Source organism: Watersipora subatra, chromosome 7 (genome assembly GCF_963576615.1).
Source record: "Watersipora subatra chromosome 7, tzWatSuba1.1, whole genome shotgun sequence".
Lineage (NCBI taxonomy): Eukaryota > Metazoa > Bryozoa > Gymnolaemata > Cheilostomatida > Watersiporidae > Watersipora > Watersipora subatra.
Genome location: NC_088714.1, coordinates 42736100 through 42757188, shown reverse-complemented (window position 1 = coordinate 42757188; position 21089 = coordinate 42736100). Strand labels below are relative to the sequence as shown.

Here is a 21089-nt window from a genome sequence, read left to right as displayed (position 1 = left end):
ATGGACCATATATTTTTCTTTACACGTTCCACGCTCTCACCAAATCTCTTTCATATTCAGCCATTACAAATTATCTCTCATTTACATCTAATTGCTTATTTAATTATTTGTTTCACATTTAAATTAATGTTTTGCTTATTTGACCAGCTGCATCGCTGTCTAGTCTTTTCTTGAAGTTGACACATTTATATTTCAAGCGAATTAAAGACAACGGCTACCAAATATACAGCACTAACGTTGTTATTTGGTCAGCGTCTCCTTACAGAATGTGCTTCAATCGATCAAAGAATTCAGTGTTGCGCAACGATAAGGAAAGTATAGAAACAATGACAAACTAGTTCACTAGGCACTGCGTAGACTGTCACACTCACGGTAATCTCAGAATGCAAGACTTGTGGGAAGCAGAGAATTAAAGATGGTTTGACCGAGGATGTATTTACAAAATATAAAGTTGAAATAGACAAACATGATTCTGAAAAATGGAATCATTATGTTGCATAGCAAAGAACTAACTTGATAATGTACAATTTATAAACAATAGGGTTAAAGCCTTGAAGGGTCCATCGAACCAGTCTGTCAAGTACCTGTCAAGTACCAGTCTGTCAAGTACCTGTAGAAACAAAGAGAACTTATAAATTTAAGTAAAATTGAAGTAAAACAACTTATTTGACGTTCAATAGACACACAAAGATTACAATTGCGTACTATGAAATAACTGTACACATGATGTGTAACGCCATGACGCGTCATAATGTCAGGCTGGCTTCACGGCTTTCATTTTAGGAAAGATTTAAACTAGGTTAAGTTACTACTGAAGTTCTCAATATCATATGATAATTTTTTTATTACCCTAGCAACGTGGGGCATTCAGTTAATATATATATATATATATATATACAGTTAAACCTTTATTTAAACCCTTCCCTTGTGGCGCTGTATTACAGCTGACATTCAAATAAAGGGTGGCGTTGTATTTTTCAAACACCTCGTCAGAACATTGAGAAGATAAATTTAATCCTTCAACAAACAAATTGAATGTCGCCTATATTTTACACTCTCCTTTGGCCGGTATGACATCAACCCTTTTGTATGCAAGAAAGTCGCTAACTTACCTTAAACTTGTCGTAAATCTTTTAATAATATGCACGAAAAAGCTGATACATGTCTCCACCAGTTGATATCTATTGCTTGCAATTAACCTACGATGATCTTATAGATGATCTTATAGCCTGCGTTGCAGTTTGTTGGAGCTTTAAAGGTTTTTAATTCAATTTAAATTTGAAAGCATATTTTCATTTTACAACTGTATTTAACGCGACTGCATGAAAGCTTATTGCACTCATTGAGATGTTTGCTACAGTTTGCAGTCAGAACTGGCTTTTTATGCGCAATAAAAGTGGAGTTAGGAGCATCGATCCATTGTAAGCCCAGTTCAGATTACCGCAGTGATGCAATCAAATAATATGAGGTATATAGTAATACCATAGATATAGTAAACCTAGTATACTATACCTATGAGTAATACTAATAAGAGGTACCCCTCTCCGTGACGTTACGCCATGACTTTGTGTCGTAACCATAGAGTTATCTCCCCTAGAGTGATAACAGTGCCTTCAACAACACGAGCGTTTCCGGTGCCAACAAGGAGCCTATAGGCCACGCACCTTTTTGTGCCAGTCAATCGTAGTGATTGACTAGATCAATACCATCAGCCATGAGAATGGTCATGAATTTTCCCAGTTAAGATAGTAATTATTGCTCATATTAAAGAAATGATGATTATATTTTATTACTCTAATATATGCTTATTATTTAAAGCAATTCAATACCTACATGACTTGCAAAGGCACTGAATAGATAGTGTTAAGTAAGTGAGTTAATGCAATCAGTTACTCATAGATAAGATAGATAGTCATACCAGGGTTTTATTACATTGGTGTGATGGGAAGTTAATCGACTGCCATCAACTACCGACTATCAGCCGATCGAACTGCCAATCGACTACCAGCCGTTTTTATAAATGTAGGCAACTTTGAAGTAGAAAGACAGCGTTAAACAGAGAAGTACTACTAGCCTGAGACCGTTATTGATTATTTTCATGGTGTTGCTTTCAAAGTTTTAACAAAAAAAACGAAAAACTTTGGAATTGGACAACGAGAGAATTAATTGCTATTAATGTAAGGGATTTATTATTAATACGATTTTGTAGACATTGTTCTGCTGAACAGTTGATACTATGAGCTCGTAAAGATCAAATAATGTCAAAGTAATGGTCAAATGGAGATGGCGTTCAATTGGAGAGTGGCGGCCTATTTTTCAACCCTTCTCTCAGGGTGGCGGCCAATTGGAGGTGGCATTCAATTAGCGGTAGCGTTCAATTAAAGGCTTTACGGTATATATATATATATATATACACATATACATAAAACGCCACCTTAATTCGAACGCCACCTTCATATATATATATATATATTATATATATATATATCTATTATATATATAGATATATAATATATATATATATCATATACATGTATATATCTAATACATATATTAGAGATAAGGCTGAGAGGAGATACTTCTCAAAGCTAGCAACATATGAGACTAACCATAGTTCAGGAGAGCAATGTGCACTTAGCCATAGCTTCCATAGCTCGGTCCATATGCTGCCATCCCTTGCTGGGCAGCAGACTGCTGCTGTTTTAAACTATCATCATAACCGGTCAGACCTGAACAGTAACAGCACCACATCAGCAATTAATAGTAGTTAATAAATTTGTTAATAATTGTTACAAATACAAATCAAGGTTTAATTGGATTAACTTATTTTACACAGAATTAAATTTCACATGTTGGCTCAGACCTAGCATCATACACACGCATATGTGTGTGTGTGTGCGCTAAACATTTTCAAGATTACTGCAGAATAGACAGAGGCGTAGAGGCAAGAATGTGTATAGAATAATATAAACAAAAGCTGTACAGACTGAAGGATAAACAAAAGCATAGATGAAAGCTCGACAAGAACATCAACTAAAGTATAGCCTCAGAGCCTCACATTAACTATAGGCAAGACAGTTTTACTATCTGAACCTGAGTCACTGCAGCAAATGTTCTGAACAGGATCCTACATACTGAACATAGGCAGCGCACTCAACTGCAAATTCTCACCTTGACTCTCATTGGTTTGCCAGCTCGCTGTAGTTCCTGCCTCATAGTGCCAGTTGTCTTTGCTGCCTACTATAAATCCAAACCCAATGCACACTGAGTTCACGTGCTTCATGCCACATAATGCATTATTGTCCAAATATACATTATGTAATGTTGCCCGAAGATACATTATACACTGGTAAAATACAAACTTAACATCAACCGTCAGCGCAAGAATTGATTAGAGAGCCTTACCAGCTGTTTCCATTTGCTGCTGAAAAGCCTGAAGCATAGAGTACTGCATATTTTCTGCCATCGTTTGAGTCATTGTTTGCTGCATTTCACTCCATATGTGCTGTATTGGGGAACCGCTTTTCATCGTGTCAACTTGCATTTGTTCCTCAAGTTTTTGCAATCCTTCCCGAGTTTCTTGCAAACCCATAGCACCGCTCTCCACGCCCGTTTGTGTTCCTGGCATTACTATCTGATTCCCTTGAATGTTCATCTGGCTCTGTTGCTTTTTCTTATAAGTTTCTTGCATGCCCGTCTGATTTTCTTGCATGCCTATCAGGTTGTCCTGCATACCCATACGAGTCAACTGCGTTCCCATTTTATTTCCAGGAGGACCAACCTGATATCCTTGCATAATCATCTTGTTTCCCTTCATATCCATCTGGTTACCCTGCATGCCCACCTGGTTACCCTGCATGCCCACCTGGTTTTCCTGCCCAACCAATGGACTTTTCTGCATGCGAATTTGATTTCTTCGCATGCCCGTCTGATTTGCCTGCATGCCCATCTGATTTGCCTGCATGCCCATCTGATTTCCATGCATGCCCATCTGATTTCCCTGCATGCCCATCCGATTGCTCGGCATGCCCATCCGATTGCTCTGCATGCCCATCTGATAAAGCTGTATGCCCATTTGATTTCCTTGAATTCTTATGCCTCGTCCACTATTGGGTTGCCTAGTTCTTGGATATCCTATCGGCATACCCATCCTGTTATAAGCTCTTGGTATTCCCATGGGCTGCCATCCTTGAGTGCCTACCACTCTTGGATTTCCTCTTACAGATTCGTGCATTATCCCACCCCAATTTCGAGGAGGTGCACTTCTTATTCCTCTCACACCTCCTACTCGCCACATTGTGTCAGATTGAGCTTCAGCATTCACTTGTAGCACGGCTTGCCTTACAGCATCATCAGTGCCTGTTGGTTGAGTCCATGCCATTTCAAAAGAATCTGTTGAATTGCCAGTCCCAGTGTTAAAGTTATTAGGGCCATAACTTGGACCTTGAGTACCAAATCCTTGATGACGTTTCCTGTTCGCTCGCTCAGCTTTGTGCTGTTTTTTATTAATCATGTCAACTAAAAAATCGTGCAAAATTAATAAGACAACCTTGCTGGGTGGGGAACAGTGGGGAAAAGGTAAAGCTAGATGCAGTACAATTATCAGTATGGATAAATTAGATGTAGAAGAGACTCGTAAAACTAGATGCAGAACAGTGATAATAATGCAGTTGAGAGGTGTTGAAGATATGTATTACTATTTACATATACAGTGATAATAATGCAGTTGAGACGTGTTGAAGATATGTATTACTATATACATATACAGTGATAATAATGCAGTTGAGACGTGTTGAAGATATGTATTACTATTTACATATACAGTGATAATAATGCAGTTGAGACGTGTTGAAGATATGTATTACTATATACATATACAGTGATAATAATGCAGTTGAGAGGTGTTGAAGATATGTATTACTATTTACATATACAGTGATAATTATGCAGTTGAGAGGTGTTGAAGATATGTATTACTATTTACATATACAGTGCAACCTCTACTTACAAAAGACTGCATATAAAACTTTAGAGTTACGAGTCGTCTTTTGGGAGAAATTTTGCCTCAACTCACGAAAGATATTTGTAGATATTAAAGGCCGAACGATCTTTCGTACTTTGGCTCATTTGTTAGTTTTGTGTCTTGGACCTTTGCTTTCCATTGGTTCGGCGTACAACAAGTCTCATTTAGTGTCACTGGCTCACAAAAGTCAGTAAACAGCAAGCGCTTTTTTAATTGCGGTGTAATTTGGAGTTATCATATATTACATACAGTATCACATAATCTACATAGTCAACTTACATTACATTTTAGTTAAAATGACCATATGATAGCTTGCTCCACCACCCCTAGACACATGTGCTGAACCATTACAAAGTATTCCAGAAAGCGAATGAAGCTGTCTGCCCCACACAGATTTTTACATTACCACACAGACATTGCAACTGTACATCTTTGAATAAATGAAGAGCCATAATCTTGAATTTAGGCATTAAATATGAATGAATAATAAAGAAGTCACAAGATGATACGCACCTGCACGCAGCTTGACCTTTTCATCTCGCTTATGATATTGCTTTGAGATCCGCTTGAACTTCTTCTGACCTTGGATATTATACTCTTCTATTAGCTTGGCTGCATCCGCTGCATTCCCTTCTGTGTAGATAACTTCATCAAAACTGTAATCTAATCCCTCCCTTCTCCCAGCCACTGGTATGTGGAAGTTTGCTACAACCAGAAAGACTGGCTATTACTTTATAGGCATATTTATAAAGTGTAATAAAATATAAATTATCTTACAAATAGCTTTCTACCTTTGGCCACCTTTCCTCGGTAGATACGAAAAGCCGAACACACTGAATGACTGAACAGACCAAATATCTTTTGGGAGTTGCCCTCCCTCAACTATTATCTATAAATCAATTATTATCTTTTCGTATCTACCGCACCTTTCCTTGGCTTTTAGTCGCTCACTCCGTCTGACCTTTCACATTCAGCTGTTTATCTACATATGTATCTTATGCTACTAGCTGAATGCCTTGCGTTGCACGGGTAATAAAAACAGCTTATAAACATTACATTACCTACATTACCTATACACTACACTACCTCCAGTTGTTTATAAGTTGTTTTTATTACCATTATCATCTAGTGTAGCCGTGACCCAGCTAGCAATCGTTGCGTGTGACGCAATGTCATTATGCGTATTTTAACCGATGTAATAAATATATTCACTATATTGATCGCTATGCGCAGTTGAAGTCACTGAAGGCGGAGTTGAATGCCCGGTATTGCCCGGGTAATAAAATCTTTGCGCAGAAAACTTATTTTATTTAGCATATACAACATTCACCATTCTAACTTTTGAACTTCAAATCATGAGAAAAGTATTTTTGTGCAGTTCAAATAAATTAAGAGAACAAATAACCGCTGAGTATATGGAAATGAGTATAAAAAAGTTTACTGTTGCAGCATAAGCTCGCTGTATTCATAGTTTTGATAAATGATACTGGTACCTCTCGATACTGGTACAAACATAAAAATGAGATATTAGACTTTCTTTCTCTGATACTTAGTCTGACCAAACGGAGAGAAAATGTAGATCAAATTCCTACTCCAGATAATATATTTTTTCACATAAAAAGTATTTAGCTTTTACGGATTTACCGAAACCGGCAATAGGAGTGCAATGACAAATTTGAAATTGAAATGGCACGTTCACAAAATAGGTAAAAAAACATTTCAAAAAATAACAATAGTAAAAGGTAATATTATTTAATAAAAAGTGTATATTTTGCATGTGCAATTGGGATAAGGATATATTTATATGTAAGAACATTAGAAAAGATAAGAACAGCTTAGCCTAGTGGCTAGGCGCACTTGTTTGTAGACTTGCGATTTGAATGTCGCGGAGTTGAGATCCTATGGAAATCCTCTACTTGTTTGTAGACATAATTTCAATTTTAACTGCCCTCTTTACTGTTTACTGCCACACACAAACTTGTAATTCTTTAATAAACTTGAAATGCCATTCACAAAAATGCAAAATTCACAAAAATATTTTTCATTCAAATTTATTGTTAGGTTAATGAGCCCTTTTCACTTGATCAAGCGAAATTGAAGATTCTAGTCGAATAGCGAATATTGAGTAATAATTTTCATATACACAGTGACTTAGTTCTTTGGCTAAATGTCTACCACTCGGAAACCACGTATGATGACTATTTGACTGTTCATTGCTGAGTATCTACATTTAGATAAAAAAGAAAATTGCATCGTCTAACAGAATGACCTTGACATGTCTAAACCTTGCGAAGTAGAATTTTGATGAGTTTCAGGTGTAGGAATGTATATGAACTAAATGTAAGTCAAGTTAGTAAGTCTTCGCTGACAGTCAAGAGTGCAATACTAAGTGCACACAAAATCAAGATAATAACTAAAAATGAACACTTGATCATAAAATATGGACACAAAAACTAGAGTTTTTACTGCTTATAAGGATTGTTAACTTAAAGGATGAGTTAACCTTGTTTAACTCGGACTAATACTTCGACATAAATAAAAAACGGTTTAACAAAAATGCTGTGCGACGGAATTTTGGCCAATTTTTGCTCCACCTGAAGGAAATTGCAAAATATGAGTGACATCGGCATCATTTCGCCTGTATATGGGTTAAATGTAGTTTCCAAAACTCTGATGGGCTAGTGAAAAAATACAGCACCACTCTATTTGATCATCACCTCTATTAAAATGCCACCCTGGTGGAAGGGTTGAAAAATAGAGCAGTACGGCGTTCAAATAGAGGTTTTACGGTATGTGTAATTCATCAAATGATTTTAAATTCAAAAGGAAATTAATTATTGAGCAACCCAAAGTGATGGCTGTTCTCTCGATCTGACAAAGACATGGATAAACAAGATAAAAAAAGACACAAAATGAAGTGTTCAAAATTAATATTCAAGTTTTGATTTCCGTAGAACAAACTGAGGAACTCTGGGAAATAGGTGAGATAAAATGTGTAACTAAGTAACTCCAAAGATATGATAACTCCAAATATGAAACCTGGTGCTTAGTAACTACACATATTGCTCGGTGTACATACAACTGTACCACTAAAGGGTTTAGCTGTAATCATGTAACTTGCAAACCCTTTTCCCTAGTAATATGATACTACCTTTCATTTCCAGAATGGCATCTTCATGAACACGTCTTTTCTGAGTATTCTTCAGTTTTTCAAGTCTCTCTCGATACACTTCATCTGGCGGCAGAACGACAACAGCTTTTCGCTTGAAGCCTTTAAAGGGCCGCATCTTCCTAGATTGAGCTCCTTCGTACACATTTGTCTGTCATATAATTAATCATATGTCACAATACTAGTACGTTCATATTAGCTAGGAAGCGAGACTATGTTTTACGACATGTTGTAATCTCAAACTACTCGCTAGGCCATGCTATTTCAAAGATTCAGTTCATGAACACGAGAAGATGAAACAATATGTTGGAAAACTATAGCTACTCTGGTTAAAGTCAGTCATAAAACCTTTTTGATCAATGTCACACCGTTTGATTTACCAAGACTCAAAGTTGAGCAAGACATTAAATGTCTCACTTCAATTTACATCATTTGGCACTTATATAATTTACAATATAAAAAACAAAAATTGCCATTTCATATTATCACACTAGTTTTTTATCATGTAACATATAGTGACACATTGTGATGCTTCTATTTTCCAGCTTGATAGTTATTGTGTTTTTAACAAGTTACTGTACTTCAAATTTGGAAGGAACTAAGTAAAAATGGCCCCAGGTCACATGACTCGTTGTAAACCAATCAATTTTCAATTTTAGCATCATTGTGTAGCTACCAGATTGCTCTTCCCGGCCTAAGCAGAAGTTTTCTACTTAGATCCATATTTAGGGTAGGGTGACTCTACAAAACTGTTGTTACACACATGTCACATGGTTTACTGTGGGGTTAATGGGTGAAACCACACCGCCCTACATGTAGATCTTTAATGAATTTTATTAATCAGTGGTAAAAAAATAACAATATCTGAGAATTATTGAAATAATTTGCATCATTGAAATCAGTTTGTTTTTGATTACAGTGGCATCATGAGCATTGCACAACCTTCAAAAATCGGATTTAGCCGACGACCTTGAGCAGGTAACTATTGACCTAGTATTACCTTTTCGATGCTGATTCAGATATTATGTACCATAATGCTTGTGTAAAAATTGGTTCAATTAATGCCTTAAAAGACACTAATACATTTAGCAGAATTGCTGACACCGATTAAAACTTTTAGATTTTGTTAGCAAGCATTTTTATTATAAATACTGCAATAAAAACTTGTTTATGAAATAGAATGCGTCATAAGCTATTGTAATAGCAAGATACATACTAATTTGTTAAATTTGAGTAAAAGCAAGCTTCAAGTTAGCAGAATCAACATTTGATGCCTCTATTGATGACTCGCACATCAGCGAAAATGCACAACAGACATCTAGCCTAGCTAGATGCGTAGTTAGGCTGGCTAGTCTAACTAGTTAAAATGAAAACAACAGACTTTAGTAACAGCTGATATTTTTGGGGTCTGCTAGCTATTACCAGATCGCCAAAAATCAAAAGAAACGAGACAAATGAAATCCCAAATTACAGGAAACAACTTATAGTGGAAATCTGTTGGCATGTTACAGAATTGTTATGTCTTAGACATTGGTATGTTTAAGTATTCTTATTTTAGACAGTGACACGTTAGGGTCTTATTACTTTTTAGACATTGGTCTGTTGCGGCTCCTGTTATGCTTGAAGCATTAGTATGATCAAGTCTGATATGTGGCCAGCATGTGTATGTTGAAGCCTTGTTAGGTTTCAGATATCGGTATGTGTTAACCTGCTGGTGTGCCTCACAGCGCACTCAGTCATCTGCTATAATCTCTAGATCATGGCTTCTTTACCATCAGATAGTCCATGGTTGTGGCTGAAGTCATACACTTACCTGGTCGATAATGTAATTTCTAAATTTAGTGGCTGCTACTGGCAGAAGCTTTTTAAGACCGGTGTTTGTTACATCACACAGATCGTCCCAACGACCATTATAACACTGAGAAGTCTCGACCCCTTCAACCTGCAATGAAAACGTCTCCATCAATATAAAAAAGCTACTTCATGAGGCCATCTCATGGCTCATAAAACAACTTCTGCAAAAGATATCCAAGTAAGATAGCTAATGACATCTTACACACTGAACAGGATGTGAACCTCGAAATCCTACAAATATCCTTATACTCAGTGGAGTAATAGGCATGCTTAACAGATCTGATCATTTTACAAAAAATGAGAGGAAATGCGAAGCAAGCCTAGGATAAAGCTGAAGTTTAACCCTTGGAACCCTGGCCATTTTCGTCAATGTATGTCAGTATCCCTGGACAATCTGTCAAAAAGTAGGACTCTTTGAAAACTTTTATTAAATATATTTAAATGTGCTCACAATCAAATTATATTTAGTTAAACATTGTAAACACTGGAAAATTTGTCCAACAACACACAACAAATGTCACCAAATAAAAAATTTAGTTTCAGTTTTTTTGGGCTAGAACCATAAAATTCTTTATGATTTTAACAAATTCTAAAAATGTTTGCAGTATCATATCCATCAAATACATGTTCATCATCGTTTTCTGACATAAAAGCATTAGCGAAATTACAGCTAGTATCACATAATTCTTAATTTGCATCATAATCATTTATCACATATCAACAAATGAGCCGTATCAAATTTTTTGAGATATCATCCCACTAAAATTGCTATAATAATGAAGGAAGTTGATAAAAGAGATTTGAAAAAATGGAATTAAAATTTCCAGTCTAACTCCCTATGTAAAGATTAATTTGATTGGTTTGCGCTGTTACTGGAAAACTGTATTTGTAAACAGAGCCATGTGAACGCTGGAATACCGGTCATCAGGGTTCACAGGGTTAAAGGAAAGTCTTTCAATACCTTCATTTTCTGAAGCATCTCTGGCAGGCCAATAACATTCCAGTGCTTCTCTGGTTCCATTTCCACTTTTTTAGCGATCCAATGACTTTTGCCTGCGCCGATCATTCCAATCATAAGAAGAACTTCACAATCGGACTTTTTAAGGGGAGGCTTCGTAGCTCGATCTCTAGCCTCGATGGGTAAGCGACCAATCCACTTGTAGTCTTTATCAACTGGTACCCATGCTCTTTTCTGCACATGTAAAACCAACTATGACACAATTACAACCATGTCAGGTAACTTAATGAGAATTACATAATAGCACGAATTTGAAATAACAACAAAATATAAAAAATCTTTACTATAATAAGAGCCAAAAATAACAAAAAATGCAACACACAGGAATTGAACTCAATTATTCAGCTTAGCAGTCAAGCACGCTACCAACTGCGCGACTCGCCCACGTTGTAGCTTCATGGAATAATTGTGCCCATACTTATTACACATGATGATCTTGCATGGGGTACGGGACTGCCAGAGTACTAGTAATAATTATACTAGAATGAAATAAAAAATGACTGTAGTGTATCGGGCTAGTAGATAAAATAACAGAAAAGCAGTGTGAGACAACTCTCTCATGTCTGAATGGTCGAACATCGAAAAAATGACTGTAATAAAAATTATTTTTTCTAGCAAAAAGAAATGACATTCAAGGAATACATGAAAACTGAACATTTTTGAGACAGTAAATGACTTAAGAAGTATGCTAAGAGAAGTGATTTAAAAAGTGTAGAAAGTGTTACTTGATGAGAGTCTGCTACTACAAACATTTTTATAACAAATCTAGACCAACTTCACGTAAGCTGAAAGTTATGGCTTGACCAAAATCAAATTGGCTACAGTAGACTTTGGCAGACGTCAAGCTGGTTAGTATTTAATGACTGCAAGAGGCTGATCAATAATCATGCTTATGCAATTTCAAGGAGAGAGAAAACATTGGTTATATGCTAATTACTGGATACTGTAATCCACTAAACAGTTATAAAACCTATATCTATATATCTTGGTGTTTGTCTGTCATTTGTCTGTTTAGTTATAGCGGTTAAAATCTTGAAACCAGAAATCGTTTTACACTAAATTTGAGCTCGCGACAATCAAATCACAAGTCAACAACCAAGTGAGCGCGTAATCACAAGGCTAAGTCATTCTTATTATTCTCAGCTTTTTATCTATCCTTATTGACTTATTGATTGCTTTATTGATTGATTTATTATTAATTAATATTATCTTTTGTGTGCTTTGTCGAAATTTTTTAAAGGTTATTTTTAACCCATTACCTATTTTTTTAAATTTGTAACTTTCAAATATGCCATTTCAATTTCAAATGTGCTATTACACTCCTTTTTCCGGTTTGTCCTAGGGTCGATCGCTAAATCTGTAAAAGCTAAATAATTTTCATGTGGACAATTGTATTCTGCTCGAGTAGGAATTGCCTCTACATTCCCTATCCATTTGGTAAGACGGAGTATCTGACAAAGACAGTACAATATCTCATTTTTACATTTGTACCAGTATCAACAGGTACCAGTATCGTATCGTCGTATTCAAAGTTTTGATGGATAGCTTCTAGTGGAACAGTAACCTTTTTTATACACACACTTCTATGCAAGAATTGCTATTATTAATTCTACATATTCATGATTTTATTTTGTTTTTTCAATCTGTATTAATTTTCAGTAATTGTCAGGTAATATCAGTACCAAATCATTTTTCATCGTAATCATTGTAGTAGAACAGACTTTATCTAGCCATTACCTGTTAATTATTTCACATTTAAACATCTATACAGTTGTTTTATTTTTTCTCTTAATTTATTTGAATCTCACAAAACACTTTTCTCATGATATGAAGTTTGAAAATTAGAATGGTAAATGTTGTATATGTGAAATAAATTAAATTTTCTGTGCGAATACTTTTTTATTACCCGGGCAACGCCGGACATTCAGCTAGTCATACATAAGCAACCTTTCACTAGTCTGATACTATATAATTCGACAACACTATATAATCCTAAAATAATTCCTCTACAGATTGAGCTTGTTTCTCATAGATAGGATTTTCAAGCGCATTAAAATCGTATCATTTTTACAGTCGTGACATCATTTTATAAATTTGTAAATGTTCAATTGGATACCAGCAAACCCAGTTTGTTGGAGGCATATAACTAACAGTTCCTTTCATTTACACTATGTATATGTAATTGAATTTAATTTACATACTTTCATATTATTTTGTTTCATGTATAATCTCTCCCACCTTTCATTTTACTTAAAAAGCTATTATGAGAATTTTTAAATGCCATATTTTGGAAATTACATTTTATGCTTCAACATTCGCTAAAAGCTTTCGGCAAATATTGAAAATTTGTATATGAGGGTGATTGTAAATCGAGGTTTTATTGCATATTTATTTATAAGTATCAACTATTATTAATAGAGCTCTAACATTAAAGTGAAATATCTTCCTGCTGTATGCCAAGATCATCATATTTAAGACCTGAAACACAATCACCTACAAAAACGTAATTGTCTTTTCCTATCAAATAAGTAGCCGCTTGATTCTGCCTCTGGTTTTATTGGGAATTTCAAAGTTTCATCAGGAAACACAAACTATCTTTTTGTTAGAAATAGTCTGTGTGAAGGTTTTCCGGTGGACGAAATTCTAGTTTACAGGTTTTTATTCACCAAATTAGATAGACAACAAAGTGAGCAACTATCTAACAACAGTCTCGCAGCAAATGAAGTACCAGAGTGTATGTACCAGAGTGGCGGAGTTTGTTTTATGAAATTCATAAAACTTGTAGGTTGTCTTACAAGACATCAGTGCTTGACAAAAGCTAGACTTGTCAAAAACTAAAATAATACAAGCCTTGTATTAAAGAAAAATTTGCACAAAATTTTAGTAGATTTTATCAGAAATTATCAACATTTTACTATCATTTAAGATTGTTTTTGATGTTTGAGGTAATCGGACTGCCAGGATGTTTCAAGATTGAAATCGACAAAATTTGATTGTGGTTAAAACGCTTAGATCAAGCAAATGTATGTTTATGTCTATAGTTGCAAAGAGATCGACAGAAAAGAGACGCGTGATTCTGCAACTTGAACGCGATAGCCGATATCAACTATCACAAAAAGAACAACTAGTGATGTCATTTCACACAAAGTTTTTTTTTCTATTTGGTTACCTAGAATTTACCTTAGAAGTGCGCATTACCTAGAATTGGTAAACATGAAACGCAAAATGAAACAAAACTGAGCAACGGAAACCGCAAGTTTTCCTTCACAGTCACTTTCATCATAAAAGTGAAGCAATTTGATAATTCAAAGACGTGAATTTTTAAACCAGATGTGAGTAACTCTTAATATCCCTTCACACCGTCTCGAAACAAATGTATATTTCAAAACACCTTAACATGAAAGAATAGAGACAATTTTTCCCTTATGAAAAGCAGGTTTACCCATAAGAAGCAATGAAACCAAACCCCGAACCCACTTTCTATTCGCAAAACACGTACCACAAAGCCGAAGTTGACGCACAGTGCCATGTTCTTGGAAGCCACATGGGGGTAGAGTGAATTGAGCCCGAGAAGATGGCTTTCCAGCTGGTAAGCTTGTTTAGCTGGCTCTCCATTCTTAGAGAAGGAAATTGTCACCATGTCATCATTTAGGGTCTAAAGTCATAAAACACTAGCTGCACAAGCAGTTTGTTCCTCATTGAATCCGTCACACAGCATGACGAGTGTACATGATGAGTTGACTGACAGATACAAAGTGATATAATAGATCCCCTAAATGAGAAATCCCCTAAATGAGAAATCCCCAAAATTGCCACCGTAAAATGGTATCGATAAAGTGACATGCTTGTGAGTCTCAGTTTAAACTTCAGGCAGTGGCGGGCAAGTTACGCCACCACATGAGGGTGGAGTGCATAGGCTAAGGTAAAGCCAGCCTCTATTGCTAGAAATTTCTAGAAAGCCAGCATCAATGTTGACTAGCAGCTGGATGGTGAGTCTGCCTCAGACAATGATAAAAAGTAACGAGAGAATAGAAGAGAAAGTAACGAGATAATAGAAGAGAAAGTAACAGGAAAAGGAACCAGTAAAATAACACAGCTGTTTAATTTAAATACTGAGGACGAAAACTGAGGGTTTTTGAGGAAGAGTGAATATTTTATCCAATAAAGTTGACTAAGCACACTGTTTTGCTTTTGCTGTTGTTTTTTATGTATGCTTTAAAATGTGGCTTATAATATGGTGCGCCTTTTATGTTGATTACGTACAGATATGGACCACGAAATTGAGACTTCGCCTTATCATAAGGTAGAAGCCACAGTAATAATGCAACAAATAAAGGGTTGTCTGTTTGACCATAGCAGATACTAAGTGATAATATGGTGAAGAGTTGTCGGATCATACCAGGTACAAAATGATAAACTAATAGATGAAGAGTTGTCTGACCCTACCAGATATAAATAAATAATAGATAAAGAGTTGTCTGATCACACTAGGAACAAAGTGATTTAAGGTAAATAGAGTTGCCTGACAAAACCAGAAACAAAGTGATAATATGATAGCTAAAGAGTTGTCTGATCATACCAGAATGAAGAGTTGTCCGATCATTTCGAATACAAAGAGATAATACAACAGATGAAGAGTTGTCTGACCATACCAGGTATGACGTGATTATATCTCCTACTCCGAATGGCTCGCCATAGTCGACAAACTGTGAGTCACAGCAGCACCGACCGTCGCTTTGATAACCAAAAGAATACGGTGTCTCCCCAAGCTGGAAGTCTTGACCACTTATTGACCAGCCGATCCTTGCCATATGGTTGGAGCCAAAAGGATTACCCTTTATATTGACAGCTATAGCCCCAGTTATCTTAAAAATATAAACCATTAATCGCCTGCAATTAAAGCCTTCCTCCCTCTCATCCAGATCGAAATCATCTCACAGAAAACCGAGTACTGACCGACCGGATGAATATAGTAGAATGCTTGTGTGTTATTAGTTTTCACCAACCTTCGTTTGGAAGAGAACAGAACACGGAAGACTAACACCGTAGTTAGCTCGAGCTCCAGCCCACATGTACGCAAACCCAAACTTGCTAAGAGGGAAACAGTTGACGCCGTCAGCTTTGATCTAAATTAAAGATAGCAACTGTACTAAGTGTTAAAATATAGATAACGAAAAAATGATCAAAATGCTGACCAGACTTGAGAGATCTTGAGGAAACTTACAACCATGTTGATATCTGAATGATACTTGTCCAGCTGCGTCTTTTCACTCTCCACCCAGTCTGTATTCTCCATGATAACTACCGCTGGATCGTATTTCCATTCTCTTTTTGTGGGCTCAATCTCAGCTTTCTCATCTACAGAGGTGACTGCCTCTGCTAATTCTGAATCTAGACAGGATATAATAGCATTTAGTGGTGCCCGGCTTTTAGTCTAGACACAATATGCTCAACTAAAGGGAGGCCTACCTCCGTGGGTCCTCAGTCTAGACACAATACGCTAACTAAAGGGAGGCCTACCTCTGTTGATTCTCAGTCTAGACACAATATGCTCAATAAAATGGATGCCTATCTTTGCTGTTTAGCAATTTAGACACAAAGTAACATGGCTGCCAGCTCTGGTTCATATCCTTTGGTCAGCAACTAGCTGACAATAGAATTGATCTAATTACAGTCTGACCACTCACTCCTATTGTTAGGGAACTATGGTGGAACCCTGGGATACAGTTTTTTCAGGTTATGATGTGGTGTACGACAGAGTGCCGACCTCTGGTCATTATTTGCCCTGCCTTGCAGTGTGACCAAAACGTTGCTAAGATGCTGATGTGGTATTGCCAAGTTGTCTGAGGGAGATCTGAGTTGCTATTCGTCGTTTACAGCTAGCTAAGTGAAGAATCAGTGGAGAGTTCCAGCTTGTTTATCTCGTGTGAGTGTTTATGACATCATATTTACCATGTACTTTTTAGTGCTTATATCAAACCTTAACCCATTAACCATGGGTCCCAAAATTGCAAAATTGCTAGTGAAGGTAAAGGGAGAAGGAGACGATTACTATAGAAGCAAATCTGGAAATAATAAATAAATTCGAAGGAAGAGGACAGAACAAACATCATCAACAGAAATAAGGACAGCTATCGGTTGGTTTGAAAACTTCGCTAGATTTATTGCTCAAAAACATCACGAAAGAAAATCTCACATGATGTCTTATTAATAGTGTCAATGAATGGTGCGTGGGTCATTTCAAAAATATTTTGAGGAGTCACCAGAAACAAGCTTCTTTGTATCGGTATTTCTCCAAAATAGAAGCGTCAAAGCATAGATGTTAAGATGCCCCACCATACAGCAGTTTCACTTTACGATCCTAAACCTGGACCGGATTAATGCCATATCCTGAATTCTTTACTAAACACGTGTTGTATAAATCGATTTCAAGTGCAAATAATGCATTATAATTTAATGACAACAAAGCTAGAATAAGCAAGGCAGCCAAAAATTACTGGCGGGCTCATGCCGCATAGGCTCTCCTCTTTTTTCTCCTCATGTACTAGCAATTTACTGCCAGCTGACTCCCCAATTATTGACTCATAATCATAGGCTTTTGTAGGAGATTATCAATGTATGTTTTTTTAGCAGACATGTATTCATAAATGTCAAAAAAAGGCAAACTCTGAGCAGCTTCCAACTACTATGGTTTGACTCACTTTGCAATACAATATATGAAGATACAATATATGAAGATAGATGTCCTAGGAAACAGAAGGTCATATTAAACCCACAACCCATAGATCTCATGAACTGCATCATAGTACATGAGATTTGAGAGCAGTCGTGAAAGAGAAAATACTCTTCGTTACAGCAGACGTTACAGTAGACGTTACATCAGACGTTACAGTCGACACTCATGTAACGTAAACAACGAGTTAGAGTCCTGTTGAAAGTCACGATTTATTCTAACCTTTAACCCTGGCTTTAGACAAACAGACAGACACCGCTCTTACTATATTAAATATATTGTTTGTTTTACTTTATTTTAGACATACAATTTTTTGTTCTTTGCAGCATTGTTGTCTAGAAAAGAAGTCAAAAAGAAATCGATTTAACATTTTAAATTGACATTGAAGGTGTGCGCACCCCTTGACTTAACCTAAAATAACTGTGACCATGTACCAAAAACCGAGTGAAAGCGATACAAAAAAGAGAAAATTTGTCGATACAAACCAATAATACTAGTTACTGTATAATCATTAAATTAAAACTTTGTTTAGTTTTTTCTTATTTGAAAGATCAAAGTGTTGAGTTTGGGAAGATCTTTGAACGGATTAGACAATTTACATGTAGTTTACTGTTCGTATAACTTAAAACCGTAACGTGTAACGTAACGTTAATGTTCTCGGAACAGATGATTTACGTTTGTAGAGGCATCTACTGCATTATTATTTCATTGCAACTCCAGTCTTTCATTATACATACACCGAACAAATTAAAATATAGCCTGCTTAATTTGCTTAGAAACATTTGGCGATATTTATACAAATCAAAATAATATTGAAAAAAGCTTCACACCATTTGCATCATAATCAGGAAACGCAACATGTATAGTACAACTCAAACAACAGAGCAAAAACTTACTGTTTGTAACTGGTTGTGCCTCTATACAGTAGCTTCCCTCAACAACATTTCTTGCAATGACAGGATCGACAGCCGGGCCAGCAGCAGGTCCACTTAGTGTATCTACTAGCTCTGAAGAGCTGCTGGTGGTTACCTTACAAATTTGAAAGGCACGTTAATCAAAAAATACAATCGTGTAGAACAAAAGCACTGAGCAATACACTAAGAATTTGCTCATTTTTGAGCTGCTGTTAAAATGTAATAATTTGCGTAATGTTACAAAAAAGGATACTAGCTTCATTCCAACGACATTTTTAACTTGAAATATGTTCACCAAATATTCAAAGCCAGTGTGATGACGAATTTTTATTTATAAGCATATTTTGTGCTAAAAAAATAACTGAATGAATTTCCAGTAGCAAACGCAGTTTCAACATCTGTACACCAATCACCTATATATTATAGCTATCTCACTGAGGGTAGTTGTAATTAACAGCTGATAGCAATGAACTGGAATTACTACTAACATGCAGGTGAAATACTGTCAGTACCATATACTAATCGGTTTACAAAACTGATAGTAAAGGAAGTCAGTGAAAGAGATGATAGAGACCAGCCTGTTGATCAGCCCCAGCACTCCCTCCTACCTTATCAGATTTTGTATTGGCAGAAATCAGTCTTTTTTCCTGCATAATTTTTCCTGGCTTTTGAGCAGATGACACATTTATCATGTTTTCTTTTTCCGCAGTCTTTATTCCAACTGGTTCTAAAGGAATGTGTGATGCACTATCTGTTGTTTATTTAGGATTTCTTATCCCTTATTCTCAGTGTCCGCATGCATAGCAGCGAGAATGTTGATGATTAATTATGTACAGTCAGGCTTTGTAAACGTTGCAAGCAATTACCTACAACAGCGGTGCATACGGAGTAAAAAATCTCTATGTTATTATTATTTCAGAAGCAAAAATTTCATGCCATCGTCATTTTCAAAGCAGACAAAGTTTACGTAGGTGTAGCATCCGATGTTATACACATATAATATAACAGGAAAGTATGTGCAATCACATGCATGTATGCAAAATAAATTCACAGTGTAGAGCTGAATTTGGAAGACGGAAAGTTCGTCGAGTCCCGCTGATAATGGTCATTATTAATAGAATTTCAATCGTTTTATCATGCGCTTAACTGATCATTCTGAAAAACTGCAGAGTTTCATTGTAAACAAAAACATATTTTACTAAGGCTCAGAAAAGCTTTTGCTAAAACTAAACAAGCACTAACTTTTTAAAAGATTTTTTTCACATACCAGTCACTATTTCCATTGTATGTGGATAATATAGACTAGACACAAACAGATGACAAACGAAGGCAGAAAACAGAGATACATGGAATTCAGTGATAAAGCCTAAACCATAAAACAGTCATTGTCAAAATGACCGACTGCAAGACAAAGATGTAGTTGGCTTCTAGCGGTGGTTGAGTAAACATCTGAACATTTCTATTTGGTTTGGTTAAAAAACACTAAGCGCTGTTTTGTTACTTCACACTTTTAGTTTGATGGTAAAAGAGGTGAAAAATATACGAGAGCTGATACCATTTCTGCCACTACAGCTGGCGGGTGATGGCTGAATATATAAAATTAGACATTCCCTTTTGATGAATGTCTAGATTTGTAAGCCTGTATAATCAATACATAACAGCCAACATATCTTTTTTCAGCAGTTTTATCTAAATAAAATATACATTTTTAAATCTATAGTAATTTCTGCTACTTCATGAATAAGCTTTCTACAAATATTCGGGAAAAAAAACTGAAAATGTATTGGAAAATACGTGAAATACATAAATTTCTCTCATACTATGCCTCGTGAGATCCCCACAACATCATTGTCATAACAGCTATTGCAATTTGCCATTTCCTGTTAAGTTTTGTAAAGTGCAAAGGCACAAAGTTCTTGTGACACCTCTCATCATGCCCCTTAGACGCCCTCGCCTTTCAAAATTGATAATAATATATCAATAAATGTATTTATCCATTTTAAAAGGAACATGACATGGCCTAGTGCATACTGAAGTAAAAGGCATATTTTAAAAATAAAAGCTAATAAACCACTTTAAATACCATAGCCTTGTTCAGTGACCTTAAATTAGTACAAATCGACTCAATTTTGCCAAAAAGCATTTTGGCCGTTGCGCGGTGTTATCGGCCATGATAACCGGAGGTGATTTTGAAAATACCAACAATAACATTGCATAATTTATATAGCATAATAAAAATAGTCCGCTTCTAAATAGGACAGTACCCAGGAGCAAGTGACCGAGAAATAGGACATAGTACCCAGGCGAAGAGACTGAGAAATAGGATATAGTACCCAGGCGAAGTGACTGAGAAATAGGACATAGTACCCAGGAGCAAG

The 21089-nt window shown here is 36.0% G+C and overlaps 1 protein-coding gene across 2 annotated transcripts; it reads right to left on the bottom strand.

Moving 5' to 3' along the window:
* Positions 1-416: 416 nt before the first annotated feature.
* LOC137399402 (heterogeneous nuclear ribonucleoprotein U-like) lies at positions 417-19533 on the bottom strand. 2 transcript variants are annotated; one of them, XM_068085498.1, is made up of 14 exons: positions 19320-19533; positions 18694-18826; positions 16289-16455; positions 16071-16190; positions 15717-15929; positions 14564-14719; positions 11008-11238; positions 10006-10134; positions 8175-8343; positions 5537-5728; positions 3406-4518; positions 3172-3240; positions 2609-2729; positions 417-597 (listed from the first exon to the last, which is right to left on the bottom strand). In XM_068085498.1, the coding sequence occupies exons 1-13, from the start codon at positions 19401-19403 to the stop codon at positions 2635-2637; spliced, it is 2871 nt and encodes a 956-aa protein (XP_067941599.1). In that variant the 5' UTR covers positions 19404-19533; the 3' UTR covers positions 417-597; positions 2609-2634. The 2 variants fall into 2 exon arrangements, with proteins under 2 accessions (XP_067941599.1, XP_067941601.1); XM_068085500.1 differs by having other exon boundaries at positions 16289-16449.
* Positions 19534-21089: the final 1556 nt, after the last annotated feature.